A 17803-nucleotide genomic window follows, 5' to 3' on the forward strand; every position below is an offset into this window, starting at 1 on the left:
CATACCAAAAATTACTCATAATTTCTGTTACTCATACCAAAGCTTGTGTGATGCTTTATCAGAGAGGTCATGGTAGCATTCCCTCAGATCTCTTTGGCCCAAATGGATGTGTCCCAAGATGCTATATGGGAGGCATCATGCAGCATGTCTTTCCCACTGAGACTCAACCCAGTCACACAGTACATCAGACCCACAGTGCTGGCCACAGAGGGACCTATGAAGTTTAGACGTACCACCCTGATGAAGCTAGCCCTCACAGACAATGAAAGCCAACTGCCTGAACATGAAACAGCTCTAAAAAATAAGAAAACTCAATCTTGTTTTCCAGGTCCTGTGTCTACTACATCTCCAAAGCAGCTAGAACTGCAGGCCATCACATGATCAGGGAAACCTGAAAACTGGAGTTGACAACATTTGGGTTAGCCTTAAGAGACTTCTTGCCAGTACAACCGGCAACCGGGCTAGGCGGGGCCTTGAGTCTCTGAGGCTTTAGTGGACCAGTGGACTACATCCAGTGGCAATGACAGGCAGAAGCTAGGGTGAGATACCCAAGACCTCCCTATGAAGTTTCTAAATGTAGGGGGTGACCTTGATATCAAAAGGACACCCTTTAGGGTGGGGCGGGCATAAACTATTCCAAGAGACTTCCTTACAGCTTGTGAAAACTCTGCAGGTCTTCTGATGTCTTTGTTTCTGTCCTGGCTTTTGCAAGGAATTGAGGGATATGTCCAGTCCAGAGATTGGCCCAGAACACCCTTGATATATTGCTGATGCCTGGATATGCCATGAGACTGCTACTTTGCAGCCTGTAAATGATCTATCTTCTAGGCTACAGCAAGCTACATAAGATACAGCTATTTCTGTGGAAAAGTGGCTGATCTTATCCTCTGCCCTTCACCCATGGCCATTATACCTAGAGGTTGTGGCTTCAGGGCTCAATCATGTTAACAGCAGGGACCTGTTCACATCCTGCTTCTGTATGCAAACCATTCTTCCAGGTGAAGACCACCTGGGTAGCTCCTGACAACCAGATACTAGACAAGTGCGTCTAGATTATGTTGTCCCCTTACCCTTCCACTTTTTATCTGCTCCTTGGACTCCAGATTGCCAGTGCTTAACTTTAGGAAAGATTAACCACATCCATCAGCCAAAATACCAGTCACTGGGCCTGTTTCTTCATTAATAAGATGGAGATGCGTGTACACTGAAACTCATATTGGGTGAAAATGCCATGGGCATCACATGTAGTATATACCAGGCCTTTTGCTATGTAGTGTCTATATGTTATCTCTGTCATCATTCAAAGCCCTGTGAGGCACACGTTATGCTCTACATTTTTCAGGTGTCAGAAATGGTCTCAGAAGTTGGGTGTATTCCCCAAGATCAGCAGAAGGGGTAGGAGCAGAGCTGGGGTGCATATGGGTAGCTCATACTTTGAATGGTCTGAGAGGAAAAGGTACCTAGCTTGAAACCTCACTTGAGGCCCCACCCTCTCTCCGTTCCGAGATGGCCCCGCCTAGCCCGATTGCGGGTTGTACTGGCGACCGCCTTCCAGCTCACCCTTCAGAGCACAGAAGTGCGCGCCCACCTTGGCCACCGAGAGTTCCGGGATCCTGGAGGGGCCGGAAGTGGGTCTTGTTCTTGCTTCCGGCTCGGCCATTGTTTTCGCTCCTGCAGGCCACCGGTGCTTCCCGCATGCAGGGGTCGCTGCGACTGGACACGGGTGAGCGGAGCGGGGGCTGGGAGGGAGGTGCTGCCCGGGCGGGGGTCGCTGGCTTGGAGCCGCGGCCGCCCGCAGGCTTAATCTGCGACTGTGGTGCGCTGCACGCATTGCCTCCGCGGCCGGTGGCGCGGTCTCTGTGATACTCTGAAGCCGGCAGTTGTAGAGCCGCCTCTTTGTCCCGCCCCCTTGACCAGCGGTGCCTGGCCTGGAGCATGGCGTCTGCCGGTACGGCGGAGAAAAAGGCAGACATGACCAGGTGGGCTGCGCCGCAGACGCCCTGGTTTAACGCAAAACGTAGGTGGTTTCCCAGCCTTGCGCTGAGAGACAGCACAAAGCGTCAGAAGTGGGTTAGACACAGTCTTGAAATTAAAAACGTGAAGTGTCACTTGGAGACCTAAAAATGCAGAAGAGATTAGCCGCGGAGCATTCGGAACTAGTAGGAAAATGATCAGAACTTTTTACAGGTGTGGGGATCTCAGAGCAGAGTTAATAGGCTCTTCTCGTCCTCCTCCTCCCCCTCCTCTTCTTCCTCTTTCTTCTTCCGCCTGCTTGCTTGCTCTCTTCATTCCTTCCTTCCTCCTTTCCTTTCTTTTCAGCTTTCCTTTCCTCCTCCCTTTTTTCCTTTCTTAACAGAAATTGAAGCCTAGGGAGTTGCTTACCAAGGGTACTGAGATGCATGGTGACCATCATTGATGCCCTAGTTTCCACTAAGGTACTGATTCTCCGAGTTTTACTATATATTAAGTGGATAAAACCTTTTCCCCCGCTTCAGTATCAGCTAAATGAACGACATTCATTCGTTTACTAAAGGTCTACCTCTGTGTGCTGTGTACACACACACACAGGACTGGAAACCTGTATGTGACGCCCCCATTGCCCTCTGCCCCTCCCCTGCCCTTTGAGTCTTTCCCCAAAGTGGGGGAGACAGCAGTGTAAATCACAAACACAGTGTGGTAAGTGTTCTAGTAGAGGTTTGAACGAAAAAGGTGCTGTGGGCTCACTGAGGCAGTAATCACACCTAAGCCTGGAGAGATCAGGAAGGTTTTCTAGGGGAGGTGGTAGAGTAGGGAAAGGTCTGGAATTTACTGATTCCGTTGTGTTTTTTTGGTGGCTGTCTAGCAAGAGGGTGTGAGTGGCCAGTTGTGCATAAACTAATTAAAACAATTGTGTTTTAATTAGAAGTACAGAGAAGAAGGCTACCACCTTTCTTCCTGCCTAGGACAATCAGGAAAGCAAGCATTCAGGAGGAAAGGGTATTTGTTTTAGGAGGAAAGGGTATTTGTTTTCGGTCTTGACAGATGAGTAAGAGTTTGTCAAAAGCTGAAGAAGAAAAATCCAAAGAGGATAAGAGAATATGTGGCTTCTGGCTGTGTCTCCAGAGCTTTAGTGCCAAACTTTGTTGTACATCTCTGTCACAATAGAGAATAGAAGAACTTTGAGCATTCACTTCCCGCATAGGTTTACTTATAAATTAAATATATGTATCGTTTTATAAATTTCAATACACATTATAAAACATAGACTAAATAGGAGCTAAATAACAACTTAATGTATTCTTAATATACCCTTTGGATCATCTTGCATATTCCTCACTTGGAGATTATTGCAGCTTTTCTAGCCTGAGTACCTGGAGAGAGTGGTAAGGGTATGTCTAGAGCAGGACCCAAGGCCAGATGGTGAAGGGCTGTGACTGCTAGGCATAGACATTAAGGTTTCATCCTGTAGGTTCTGGGAGCCACTGAAAATTTAAGAAGGGAAGTCCCTTAGATGCTTAGAGACTGCCCTGGTTGTAAACTACCTCCCCCGCTTTTCTTCCTGGAGTTTTTTTTTACCTTTTTTTTTTTTTTAAGATTTATTTATTTATTTGTTAGAGAGAGGGAGTGAGAGAGAGAGCGAGCATGTGAACAGGGGGAGGGTCTGTGGGAGAGGGAGAGCAGTCTCTGCACTAAGTGCCGAGCCCTATGTGGGGCTTGTTCTCATGACCCTGATATTATGACCTGAGTGAAAACCAAGAGTTAGACACTTAATGAACTGAGCCACATAGGTACCCTTGGAGCTTTGGTTTTTAACTGTTGTCAGCCCAGGGCTGAACACTCTGGGACTCTGATTTCTCTCTTGATGTTTTTGTAGGTGACACCCCCATTGCCCTCTGTCCCCAACTCTGAAAACAGCTCCTGAGACCTGAATTACAGAGCATCATTTTAACTGGACAAACTGCAGCTGAAACAAGCTTTTCTTGGAGGTCACAATGACCACCCAAGGCAGGGGGACTTTAGGCCTCCTCCCTAATGGTGCTGTTCTCCAGAAACACGAGGGACGCCAGACCATGAAGCAGGAGCCAGGGAGCCAGACCTGGGGTCAGGGCTGTAGTCTCCAAAAGAACCACCCTCCTGTCTGTGAAATTTTCCGGCTACACTTCAGGCAGTTATGTTACCATGAGATGTCTGGGCCACAGGAGGCACTGAGCCGGCTCCGGGAGCTCTGCCAGTGGTGGCTGATGCCAGAGGTACACACCAAGGAGCAGATCCTGGAGCTGCTGGTGCTGGAGCAGTTCCTGAGCATTTTGCCTGGGGAGTTACGGACCTGGGTGCAGCTGCATCACCCTGAGAGTGGCGAGGAGGCTGTGGCTGTGGTGGAGGATTTTCAGAGACACATAGGAGAGGTGAGCAGATGAGTCCAGAATGGCATCTTCTCTAGTGGCTGGATTAGCTTGGGAATAGTCATTCTCTGTTCCATAGGCTCTAGGTTGGTTTATCCTTAGGATTCCTGAACCAGTTCCGTGGAGAGGGAAGAAATAGTTTTGTGCTTTAAGTCATGAACAAAAATACAATTCCCAGAGAAGCTCTGTACATCACTTTTGGAATAATGTGTTGTGACCCTCGCTTCAACCTGGTGATCCACATAGTACTCCTGGCAGGTAGAGAATCTGCCCACTGTTTAGAAGGGACTGTGGTAGGGAGTAGATTTCTACATATGTTGATAACATGGGCCTTCATTCGAGAAGTTGTCATTACTTACTTCCTTGTACTTCTCAGAGTCTGTTATCTCTCTTCTCGAATTTTAGGTTCTTTAGGAGAGGTGACATTTCTGGGCCTCATAATCATTAGTTTCTTTTCTAACTTTGCAAACCCAACTGGAGTCTTTCTCCTTCCTTCCTTCCTTCCCTCTTTCCTCTCTTTCTTTCTTTCTTTAATTCTCATTTTGTTTTACCCTGTTTCCTAGGGTTCTCTCAAATTTAAAGCCAAGATAATTTATTTTTTTTATAAAGATTTATTTATTTATTTATTTGACAGAGAGAGGTCACAAGTAGGCAGAGAGGCAGGCAGAGAGAGAGGAAGGGAAGCAGGCCCCCTGCTGAGCAGAGAGCCCGATGCGGGACTCGATCCCAGGACCCTGAGATCATGACCTGAGCCGAAGGCAGCGGCTTAACCCACTGAGCCACCCAGGTGCCCGCCAAGATAATTTAAATTAGAGGAAAAGTTGTAGAGCCAGCAGTGTGATAACAGTGGAAAATCTGGCTTCTAGGACCACAGAGCTAAGTAGCTCTGTGACCATGTGTATCAGTCAGGGTTTAGCCAAAGAAGCAAAACCAGTAGGAAATGATATATATTACATATTAAGATTTGTATATATATATCTATAGCATTGCTACAGAGTGACTTAAGTGATTATGAGGACTGGCCTGGCAGTACAAGTCGGAAATCTGTAGAATAGGCCATCAGGAAGGGCCAGCTGAAACTCAGGCACAGGCTGAAGCTGCTGTCTACATGCAGAATTACTTTTCATGGAACTTCCAGCTCTAATTTTAAGGTTTTTGTAACTCATTAAATCAGGCTCATCCAGATGATCTAGGATAATCTCCTTTACTTAGAGTAAACTGAACATGGATATTGATTATATGTACAAAACACCTTCACAGCAACACCCAGTTTAGTGGTAAATTGACACCTAAATCAGTTCTATCTGATAAGTCTAAAATTGCTCTCATACTAACCAAGGAGGGTAAATTAGGGTTCCCTCTACCTTTATTCCTTTGCACTTTATTATGGAAAACCAGTATATGAAATTTCCCAAGTATCCAAAAAAATAGTTACAATATGTATGTCTAGGGAATCAATTCCAGTTGATTGGAATTTGAGGGCTACACCTTTTTCCACGAGTACCAGCCCACCCATTTGGCACTGAATCCATTGCCAACCATTATTTCTTTGGATACAAAAATAAACACAGGAATAAATCAGTCATCATCAGGGTCTAGAGAGCAACTAGATTCAACCATGGGCAGAGACCAGTGACTGAATAAAGTGTTTTTGAGTGCCATTTAGTGAGGAGGCTGGAAAGGAGAATTTCTCTATTTCCCACCTTTGTTTGCCTAACTTGAAGAGAATGCCCCCTCAATTAAAACTTAAGCTTTTACCCAGGTACCCTCAGAAAAAGGTGACTGAGTCACAAACTCAAGAGAGTGACTTAACAGTTGACAGAGCAGCTGCACACTATTGGCTCCTGCTTAGGAGTAGGATCTTTGGACTTTATTTCTTACTCTGCCTTTATTGTCTGCTTAAGTTTTTCTGATGTGGAAGACATGAGAATGGGACTACCTTTCCTACCATGGGCTCAGAAAAATGTATTTGTGGCTAAATGGATAAAACAAGCTTTTTTTGTGGCAGTTTGTCAGGAGTAGATTAAGGAATATCAAGGCAGATCAGAGTCACTGGCTCAGCAGGAGTGAGCATGTGCATATGTGTACTTTGGGGCTGGAGAGGGTTGTAGAGCAATCCCTCTTGGGCTGCAGAATCATGCAATTTGCAAATGCTTTTATATCCTATATCTTATTTTTGTTCCTAGCAGGCTTACAAAATATGAAAATAATAATCATATCTCCATTTGACAAGTGACACAAGCACAGAGAGATTAATTGACTCATCTCAGATGGTGGTTAGTGAATATTCTCTTTGTCCAAGAGATTTAACTGAAGTATGGTTATTGCTGATTACTACCAAGTGTGGGAATCGGAATTTTCTAGCACCCTAGGTTCTAAGCCACTAGTTCCCCCCTAGGATCTTGCTGTGGAGTGCCATCTTAGATGAAAATTGGAATGGAGTTTTCATTCCTAAAAGAAAAGAAACCTGGGAGTCTGAGTCCTAGGTAATGAATAAGAACTGACCAGCATTTAATTGTTAGTGAATTTCAAGGTTGTGTTGTCATGATGCAGCCAAGTTCTACCTTCTTCCAATACCCACAGCAGCTGTATTTAAGAACTGTAACATCCATTTATAAGAACTGTTCCATGGAGACTCCAGGGAGCCTTCTGGTTCTATCACTGTGCTAAAGAGACATACAGTAAAGGAGAGAGTCCCCTTAGATCTCAGCAGATATAACCCAATGGAGCAAATCCAGCAGGATTTGTGAAGTTATTTTCACCCTAGGCTGTACTGTGTACATGGCAGTGCAAACAAGTGAGCCTATAAATATGATTCATTTAGATAGTGTTTTATGTTTTCAGCTCCAAATGCTGGTGAAAAAGTAACCATGAGATTGTGAGGAGCTGGTTTGATGACAATAAGCAAGGGTTAGAAATACCTCTACTCTGAGGTGTTCTCAAGGTCTCTAAAGATTGGTGCTACCTAATCTTACTTGACTTTTTATAAGCGTTATTTTGGAGGGATAGTACATACCGAATACTGATTTTGCAGATAACTCTAAAAACTAGTAGTAAATATCAAGAGGGGAAAAAAGTATCAAGAGAAAATTACCAGCAAATTTTAACAGAACACCAGCATTGGGCCAAGCATTGTTCTAGGAGCAAGTGATCAAGGCAGAGTTCTTACCCTCAAAAAGCTTATATTTCATTGGGGGAGAAATAGACAATAAAGGCATAAATAAGATAATGTAAGGGTTAAGACATATAGAGACTGTAATCCGGTAATTTGAGAGAGAGTGACTACTACAACTTTGTCACTGTGGTTAGAAATGGCTTCTCTGAAGAGGAACGTTTGCTGAGAGAAATTGGAAAAGCTCTCCTGAGGTTTGTCAGCCACGATTCTGGGCTCTTGTTTCTGCTGTCAGCCTCAGCATTATATGTGCATGCCTAGGTACATACACCTGTCATTTTTGATTTTCTAGGTACTTCTGATTGGTCTCTTCTGTAGACTAAGGCCATAAGGAGTATGTAGAATTGTTCTTCTGGCTCCTTTTTCTAGATTGTTCTTCATAAGCAAATTAATGTCTGAAGAATTGACAAAATGAGAAAGGTTATATGATGTGGGCTTCAGGCTTCTACCAAGAGGTTCAACAGAAGTATAGCAAGCAGGATGGCAAGTTGTAGATCCTGTTTTGACAGTGTTCCCCCCAGTAGGCTGTACTGGTGGGTCTGGAAGGACATTGTCTGTTCTTTTCCTGGCTTTTCCTGGTGGTGTTTCTTAGAGGTTTGGGTTTCTAGACCTTGAAGGATGCTCTTTTGATTCCAATTATAATTCCTGTCTTTAGGTTTCAGCTCCTGTACAGGAACAGAAAATGCATTTGGAGGATATGACAGCCCTGGGTACAACAGAGGAATCTCTTCCTACCTCATCCTTCAGTGAGAGTTCAGGCTCTGGCGCCTGCCTGGAGCCTCCTCATGACCCAGGGATACACCTCCTCCGCACTGGGCACTCTGGTACTCCTCTCCTCAGCCCTGGCCTCAAATCCTGCCTCCCTTATCTCTTCAAGTCTCCTTTCCTTTATTTCCCTATAGCCCATCCCATTGGAATCCCTCACTGCCTTGCCCTATGTCTTCATTTCCTAGTGACTTTGTCTGTTTCTTTTGCTTATTCTCTAATCATTTGTGTATTTAGCAAGTTTTTGTCTAGTACATGTCATGGATGAGGCACTGTTGAGAACCAGAGAGATACAGTACACATTTATTGCTTTCAAAGAACTTGTTATCTAGTTGTCAGAGAGTCAGTCAACTGCAAGAAGAGTTGTCTTTGTAAGATACATTGAGTGATATCTGTCCCCAGGTATTTGATGCCATGAAAACAAGCAATATGGGCATTGTAAACATTGAGCAAAATTGTTATGGTCTGGGTGGGTAGGGGAGGCTTCACAAGTGAGGTGTCTGTGGGATGTGTTTGTGAAAAATGGGGGAACAAATTGAAGCAGGGAGAAAAGTGGTAGGCACCAAAGTAGAGGATATAAATAAAGACTAAGTGGGGGTTCCCTGGACCCCCCACTGAGGTGAAATGAGGAAGAACTGTTTTGGGGAGCACAGGGTCTGCTAGAATAGGGCCTAACAACTGAGGTTAGGAAAATTTTGCTGAATGAGCGTTGATGTGTTAGAAACAGTATTTTGGGAGAATTATTCTAATGCATGTGTCTGGGATGAATGGTGAGACCAGTGGTTGGAGACCTCAGTAAGAGACCAGTGTGCCAGAATGGATGTGAGGTGGTCATTGCCTGAGCAATGATGAGTGGAACAGAAATTGAGAGACAGGAGATGCATTGTGTAGGAAGAATTCATGGGACAGTAAGAGGAAGAAGAATTATGGGGTTTGGCCAATATTTGGATTTATTGGTGGAACTCAGAAAGTCAGGAAAGAAAGATGGTAAAAATGTCCATTTTTGACTGAATATAAGATAAAGAGGGACACCCAAATGAAATGTCCAGTAGGCCACTGAAGTCTGTAATGGGGGTCTAGAAGAGAGCTGGAACTGGGAAAGTAGCAGTAGAGCATTGAGAGTCCATGAGATCTCTGCCAGAGCAAAAAGGGATGCTTTGAGGCCCAGCGCCTGCAGCGTCCATAATGAGAAGCCAAAAAAAGGAAGGGAAATCCGGAATGAAGGCCCAGAAATGTGAGGGGCAAATCAGGTTGGGCTGATGCCACAGAAGCCATGGGGAGAGAAAGTGGACCCAAGTCTACCTTCCTTCAGAGAGTTTGAAGCGAGTGAGGGCTGGGTGGAATGGGTAATTCTCAGTTGGACCAGGGAACCCTCTTTATCCTCAGAGTAAAACCTGCATGGAAAATTCACAGCGCAGTCAGAATAACGCGTGTATGGAAGAGGGATGAGAGGCAGTGTGTGGAGCTGCCTGGGTTCTGTTGAACCCACTCCCTGGGATACAGACCTTATTGGAGCTGAGGCAGGACTTGTCCTCATAGCTCTCTTTCCTCTCTCAGCTCAGTGTGCTTCCCAGGTGCCTGCCCTTTTCCAAGCTGGGAAGTCAGGAGATCAGGCAGCAGCAACTGTGCTTCAGATGGTCGGGCCCCAGGTGAGCTGAACTCTGTCTTCCCTGAACTCTGTATTCCCTGCTTCCAATCTGCAGCCTGGAAATAGCTAGCGCTCATCTCCAGGGCTCTGGCCAATTCTGAGATTAATCCTGTGATTTACCTTCCTGATTACTTCCTCTGGAATTGGTTCCTGCTTTCTGAGTTCATGGATTCTGTCTGGCGCTGGACTTGTCCTCTTAGATGTGTCACCCCAACTTCTATCCCTCCCTCACCCCTTTACCCACCAGGGCCCCACCTGGGCTCCTGGTACCCTGATGTGTCTGCTCTTCAGGCCAAGGAATATCCCTGAGCAGTAAAATCTTGTCATTCCAGGGATCTGCAGCGTACCAGTTCCTTTCTGTGGACTATACTGAGAGGAAGTGGAAAGGTCCGGCCCTCAGTCAGAGAGCTGTGTTCCAGAGCATCATGCCGGAAAACTATTGCAGTGTGGTCTCAATGGGTAATGATTCTGTTTCCCAGTAATACAGTCTGCATTCTTTTCTTTATATTTTCTTTGCTCTATTCTACTTTTTCCCAGCTTTTTTTTTTTTATCATGAAAAGTTGCAAACATGAGATAAGGTAGAGAGAATACTGTAATGAACCTCTCTGTACCCATCACTCAGCCCTAAGTTATCAACTTTGTCTTTACCCCATCGTTAATTGACCTATGGTGGTTTGGTTAGAAGTTGTAGTTGTAAGGAATGGGGGCTACTCATGTTATTTAAGTACTGAACTGTATTACTTACAATAAGGCTGAGTGAATGGAAACTCTGATCAGATCCACCAGCTAGACCATCCTTTGGGAAACAGGGCCCTCAACAACAATAGCAAATAATTTTTATGACAGGGAATGTAAGGCAAATGCTCCCTGCATATCTGTTTTGTCCTCCCACTGCCACCCATTTTCTTTACTCTGAATCTCTTATCCTCTCATAGCTGCTTCTTCAAGCTCCGAATGGCTTGGCTTCTCTCCATGCCTCATTTAGTTTTCTTTATTTTGCCCTATTTCCAGCTCAGATTTTACTTAGAGAGGGCCTCCAAGAGTCGTTTGGCCATTAAGTATCATCTCTGTTTGGACAGAGCTTTGCCCCTGGCCACAGCAGAGGATGAGGGGTAACATACAGAGAAGCTACACTTGGTCCTGGTGCCCAGGTCTAGTCAGCTGTGGTCTGAGATATATTGAAACCAGTTACTCAGCACAAAGTATGGCTGCCTCAGTTTCCCCTTTGGGAAAAACTGTGGCAGGACAGCTTCCTGGAAATGGGTGTTTTCAGGGCAGGTTCTCTGGTTGGCAAGTCTAGCACAGTAGCCAACAATGGAGAGGGTGGATAGGCTTAGGAGTCCAGGAGCCAGATAGCTATAACTTTCCATATGCTGAAATGCCATGATCGCTTGTGGCCCAGGTTAAGATATGATTAAAAGAACCAACAGTTTTATGTTCAGACATGACTGATTGCTTGCTACTTCCACTTTTTCCAAATTCAAAAGGAAATATTCAACTGTGTAGTTTCCTTTGATTCCAGATTATCAAGATACCAAAGATATATTTCAACTTGTGTTTCAAATTATTGGTCCCTTTCTTAATTTTTATAGGAATGTAGTACTTGCAGTACTGACTTCTACCAGCCTAGTGCACCAGAGACTAAGGGAGTCTCCACTTTAAGAACATTGCTGTCCCTTCCACAATACTTCTCCCCCAGCATTTCTGAACCTGTGATTTCTCTGAATCTTGTCACTGTCCTCACATATGAGAATCACTTTTTTGGTACATTTTTTCCTAGTTGTGTTTTCCCATACTGTTTCCCATATTTGATTTGAGGTATTTGCCTCTCCTTTCTGTCCCCACTATCTTTACTGGGAACCATGGAACCATACAGTGTCAGGATTAGAAAGGATATTAGAGGTCATCATTTTACTAAGTGATTTCTGTAAGATCACACCACCTTTACAGTCTTCTATCTTGCCTTCCAACTGCCTTTTTAATTGGATAATTAACTGGAGCAGTTAAGAGCTGTCAGGACAGAGCTCTGTCCTAATAACTTTTCTTCCATCCTCCCCACTGACCATCTTTCCCCTCTTTTTCTGTCATGAAGAAAAAGCTTGAGCTATTTCCCATCTTTCTCTTGTTCTTAATGTGTCTCCTAATGTGAAGGTTTTTTCAGGTCCATAGACTCCTAATGATTCTGTTTCAACAGCAGAACAAGAAATGAATAAAAGTTGTTTTCTTCTTTCTTTCGGCAGCAGGTGAGACTAGGATGCAGCATTCAGAGTGTCCTGCAAAACAGGAAGTTTCTAAAGAACCAGGGTCACCTGGTGAGACATCTGGAGGCCTCTGTGGAATAGTTTCTGAGGAACTAGAGGCAGGAGCTGCCTGTGAAGGTACTTTAGAAAAGCTGGAAGGGCAACCCTCAGAGGAAGAAGGAAGCAGACTGGAAAATGATTTCTTCAAAATAACACATGAAGATAAAGATAAATCCACAAAGGATGGATGTGATGAATATAATGAACTTGGGAAACATCCAGATCTATCCTCTAGTGCTGTTGAATGTCAAGGAGTTCTGAAGGGACAGAAATTTTATCAATGTGATGAATGTGGTAAAGCTTTCAATCGAAGTTCACACCTCACTGGGCATCAGAGAATCCACACTGGAGAGAAACCCTATGAGTGTAATGAATGTGGTAAGACCTTCAGGCAGACCTCTCAACTCATAGTTCACCTCAGAACCCACACAGGGGAAAAGCCCTATGAGTGCAATGAGTGTGGAAATACTTACCGACACAGCTCCCATCTTATTCAACACCAGAGACTCCATAATGGTGAGAAACCATATAAGTGTAATGAATGTGCAAAAGCCTTCACTCAGAGTTCCCAACTGATTGACCACCAGAGAACCCATACTGGGGAGAAACCTTATGAATGCACTGAGTGTGGTGAGGCCTTCATTCGTAGTAAAAGTCTTGTCCGACATCAGGTAGTTCACACTGGTAAAAAACCTTACAGGTGTAGTGAGTGTGAGAAAGCTTTCTGTTCTAATAGAAATCTTGTTGATCATCAGAGGATCCATACTGGGGAAAAACCTTATGAGTGTAATGAATGTGGCAAAGCTTTCAGTCGGAGTAAATGTCTTATTCGACATCAGAGCCTCCACACTGGGCAAAAACCATACAAATGTAGTGATTGTGGGAAAGCTTTCAATCAGAACTCTCAGCTTGTTGACCATGAAAGAATTCATACCGGAGAAAAACCTTTTGAATGTAATGAGTGTGGTAAGGCATTCAGTCTCAGTAAATGTCTTATTCGACATCAGAGACTTCACACAGGTGAAAAGCCCTATAAATGCAACGAGTGTGGAAAATCCTTCAACCAAAACTCACACCTTATTATTCACCAGAGAATTCACACTGGTGAGAAGCCTTATGAATGTAATGAGTGTGGGAAGGTCTTCAGTTACAGCTCCAGTCTCATGGTACATCAAAGAACCCATACAGGGGAAAAACCCTATAAATGTAGTAATTGTGGGAAAGCTTTTAGTGACAGCTCGCAGCTCATTGTGCACCAGAGGGTTCACACAGGAGAGAAGCCTTATGAATGTATTGAGTGTGGGAAAGCCTTCAGTCAGCGTTCCACTTTTAATCACCACCAGCGAACTCACATTGGAGAGAAGCACTCAGGTCTGGCTCACTCAGTTTCTTAAGATGATTTTCTAAGGAATTAATTAAGCTTTTTTTGTTTTTGTTTTTTAAAGATGTCTCTCTTAAAACTGCTCATCAAAATGTACTAATCCTTACATGCTTCCTGGTGAGTCATGAAGGTGGGAGGGTGGGAGTCACAGTGTAATCATTTTCTGCCATTAGGGGGAAGTAAGGACTACACATTTCATGTACTTGTTTATTCATTCATTCATTCTTTCTTTTGAACTGTTGAAAAAAATCAAACTCATTTTTCAGTTCTGCATCCTATAATCAGATTTTGTGCTTTTCAAGGACAGAGATTATATGCTTCTTATTCTACTCCACCTCCTAAGTTTTACCACTTACATAGGTCATATTGCAAGATGGATTCATTCTTTCCTTTCTCTTGGCTAAGGCTCTCCCTATATAGTTTATAAACTTCCATTATAATTCAGGCCCTTATCACTTGTGTTCCCTACATATAAAACCTTTTTTTTTCCTCTTGACTAATTTATGTCCCTTAGATTCTTCCAGAGCCCTCTCATTTCTGAAAGAACTTCTTAAAATGCTTTTTCTTCCCTCTTAAACTTCTATTCATTTGACCTCAGTGCTTCCAATTAGTTGGTGCTGCAACGTGCAACTGTTGTTAAATTATCTTGCCGGTTATTCTGAACTTAACGTGTATTTGTATACTTTCATATCAACTTATTGTAGGCTATTTAAGGCTAGGTGTGGTATCTGTTCTTTAGCATATAGATAATTTTCATAGTAGTTGTTTAATAAATTTTTTAAACTCTGCTCTAAATTGCACCATCTTTAAGTTGGGTGTGAGATCCCCTTCCCCACCCTAATCAGATTAGAGGCTTCTAAAGATGGAAGTGGGGCAGTGCCTGGGTGGCACAATGGGTTAAAGCCTCTGCCTTGGGCTCAGGTCATGATCCCAGGGTCCTGGGATCGAGCCCTGTATCAGGCTCTCTGCTCAGTGGGGAGCTTGCTTCCCTTCCTCTCTGCCTGCCTCTCTGCCTACTTGTGATCTCTGTCAAATAAATAAATAAAATATTTTAAAAATAAAAATAAAAGATGGAAGTGGTATCTCATTGTAGGATATCACATACGGGGTCCTCATTGATATTTTCTATGTGTATTCATGGACGTCTCACCACTGTTACTTCATTGTTGGTTTTTGATAGATACTCTATTGTGTTTAGGAAGTTTTTTTCTATTTCTGTTATTTATTTATTTGTTTTTTTAAGTAGGCTCCATGCATATGTGGGGCATGAACTCATGACCTCAGGATCGAGAGTTGCATGCTCTATCAACTGAGCCAACCAGATGCCTCTCTTTCTGTTTTTAGAAAAAGGAAGATAGTACAGTAATTAAAAAGACTGATTTTGTGCTTAGTGTCCTAATTCAAATCCTGGCTTCTCCACGTTTCTAGGTGTGTAGCCCTAGGCAAGTTACTTAGCTTCCTTGTGTGTCAGTTCTTCCATCTGTAAAGTAAAGCTATGTTAGGATAAAATCAGTTAATCAGTGTTAGGAATTTAGAACAGTACTTGTCACTTAGTACCCATTATAGCAATTATTACTATTCTTAGAGTTGCAAGTTCTATATCATTGTTTAAAAAGTCTGTTGGTATAATTTTATGGGTCATGTTCTTTATTTTTGTAAATTGTTTTTTTTTTTTTTAACTTTATAAATGATTGAAATTACTTTGAAGTCCTGGAATAAAATTCATTTGTTTGTGGTGACTTTTTTTTTTTTAAGTAGAGGACTAGGTTGAATTTACTGAGGTTTTCCTGGCTTTTCAAAATGTATTTGGAGTTTATTTTTCTTTTATTTTCTGAAGGAGTTTGCATAATGCGGGAATTACTCATTGAAGGCTGAAAGTAGTAGTTAGATCCTTTTTTTGGGAAAAAGGAATTGGGAGAGATGTATCCTTAGCAACATTTTTATTTCTTCTTCTTCAATGGTTGTACTCTAGGTTTCTCCCTCTGTAAATTTTGGTAATATATATCTAGAAGTCATTTTTTACTGGATTGTCAAACAGTGGCATAAAGGACTCCACTTTATTTTTAAAAATCAGACTGAATTTATGTCCAGGAACTTGTTCAAGTGGTCAAATATGATGGTAAAGGTGCTAGGAGCTGGACGCTTGCCCTTTTACCTCTTATATGCACAGAAAGAAAATATTCCATACCTATACTGTACATCCCCAACTCTAATTATTCAGCTTTTTAAAAAATTTATTTATTTTCAGCATAACAGTATTCATTGTTTTTGTACCACACCCAGTGCTCCATGCAATCCATGCCCTCTATAATACCCACCACCTGGTTCCCCCAACCTCCCACCCCCCACCACTTCAAACCCCTCAGATTGTTTTACAGAGTCTATAGTCTCTCATACTTCATCTCCCCTTCCAATTTCCCCCAACTCCCTTCTCCTCTCTAACTCCCCTTGTCCTCCATGCTATTTGTTATGGCTCCACAAATAAGTGAAACCATATGATAATTGACTCTCTCTGCTTGACTGATTTCACTCAGCATAATCTCTTCCAGTCCCGTCCATATTGCTACAAAAGTTGGGTATTCATCCTTTCTGATGGAGGCATAATACTCCATAGGGTATATGGACCACATCTTCCTTATCCATTCATCCATTGAAGGGCATCTTGGTTCTTTTCACAGTTTGGCAACCGTGGCCATTGCTGCTATAAACATTGGGGTACAGATGGCCCTTCTTTTCACTACATCTGTATCTTTGGGGTAAATACCCAGGAGAGCAATTGCAGGGTCATAGGGAAGCTCTATTTTTATTTTCTTGAGGAATCTCCACACTGTTCTCCAAAGAGGCTGCACCAACTTGCCTTCCCACCAACAGTGTAAGAGGGTTCCCCTTTCTCCACATCCCCTCCAACACGTTTCCTGTCTTGGTAATGTTGGCCATTCTAACTGGTGTAAGGTGATATTTCAATGTAGTTTTAATTTGAATCTCCCTGATGGCTAGTAATTATTGAGCTTTTAAATTCAGTAGGAAAAGTTAAAAGATTATGGGTACTAAGAAGTTGCTGAGTATTGTTCTCCATTGGGAGACATTTCTGTCAAGGCATTAACCTCCTGGAGTGCTACAGAGGATACATTCCTGAAAACCTCTAGGTGTTAGGGACAAATTGTGAGTAGCCAAAAGTTAGCTTTTGCTTCATCAGGAAAAACAATCCCCTGACCCTAGTATTAGTACATGTTCTAGCCTGATGGGGCTTTGTGAAACCACTTGTCCTAGTTGTGTGCAAATAAAGTGTTATGTCAGCTGGCTCTAAGTAACTAATAGTGCAAGTATTTGCCCTAGGATAGGACAATGTAAATATTCCTTACTGAACCACAACAGTCTTCCTACTAATGTATGCACAGGACAAAGAATGAGGTACAGACCTCCTTTTAAGGCACGTGAATGCTTTATATGAAACTATAGTAGGAAAGAAATGTGTGATGACCTACCTCCTTTTCTGACTTCTCAGTCCTCCTCAAGTTTTGCTTTGTTAGGAATTGTTGGCTGACTAAAAACAATGTCTTTCATCTTAGGTGGCCCAGTCCATAGACTTAAAAGTTTCTAAGAACGAATGTACAGGTGGCATTTTCTGATGTCTAATAGGCTTTTCCACTAAATTCTCCCTGTTGCACTGTCTTCTGTATGGGTGATGCATTTACAGTATATTCAGTTTCTCAACTTGGTGCCATATGGATTGTGGGTGGAGATGCACAAAGCCAGTAATTATCCAAGATTTGGTTACAATTAGATCATTGGACAAAGTAATCACAGAACTATATAATGAGGAATGGTAATCACAGCTGCATGTTCAAGAACATAGGGCATAAGTATACATGCCCAGCCATTATAGACTGTATACATTGATTATATACTTTGAGTCCCATTTCAGAACAATTAAATGCTATATCCCTTTACTGAGACGATCTATGTTGCTTCCTAGGGGAGGAGGGGCCAGAACAAATGCAATTTTATCATACCTCTATTGACCCTGGCAAGCCATAGAGTATGCCCTAATATCAAGAAGGGACCACCAGTGAAACTCTGCAGTCAGCATTCAGGTTGCTTAGGCAATGGGCAAAGATCGATGACATTCAAGCTCTACCTTGGGAACCACACCA

At 43.0% G+C, this 17803-nt stretch overlaps 1 protein-coding gene across 6 annotated transcripts; it reads left to right on the forward strand.

The window, feature by feature from the left end:
- Positions 1–1541: 1541 nt before the first annotated feature.
- Positions 1542–15388, forward strand: ZKSCAN7 (zinc finger with KRAB and SCAN domains 7). Of its 6 annotated transcripts, none has more exons than XM_004774155.3 (6): positions 1542–1723; positions 3854–4385; positions 8210–8378; positions 9877–9968; positions 10300–10426; positions 12209–15388. In XM_004774155.3, exons 2-6 carry the CDS (start codon positions 3972–3974, stop codon positions 13660–13662), a joined length of 2256 nt encoding a protein of 751 aa, XP_004774212.2. In that variant the 5' UTR covers positions 1542–1723; positions 3854–3971; the 3' UTR covers positions 13663–15388. The 6 variants fall into 6 exon arrangements, with proteins under 6 accessions (XP_004774212.2, XP_012902127.2, XP_012902128.2 ...); XM_013046673.2 differs by having other exon boundaries at positions 12212–15388; XM_013046672.2 differs by lacking the exon at positions 1542–1723 and adding an exon at positions 1743–1979.
- The last annotated feature ends 2415 nt before the right edge of the window (positions 15389–17803 follow it).

This window comes from Mustela putorius, unplaced genomic scaffold (genome assembly GCF_011764305.1).
Source record: "Mustela putorius furo isolate JIRA1106 unplaced genomic scaffold, ASM1176430v1.1 tig00003834_pilon_pilon_pilon, whole genome shotgun sequence".
Taxonomy (NCBI): domain Eukaryota; kingdom Metazoa; phylum Chordata; class Mammalia; order Carnivora; family Mustelidae; genus Mustela; species Mustela putorius.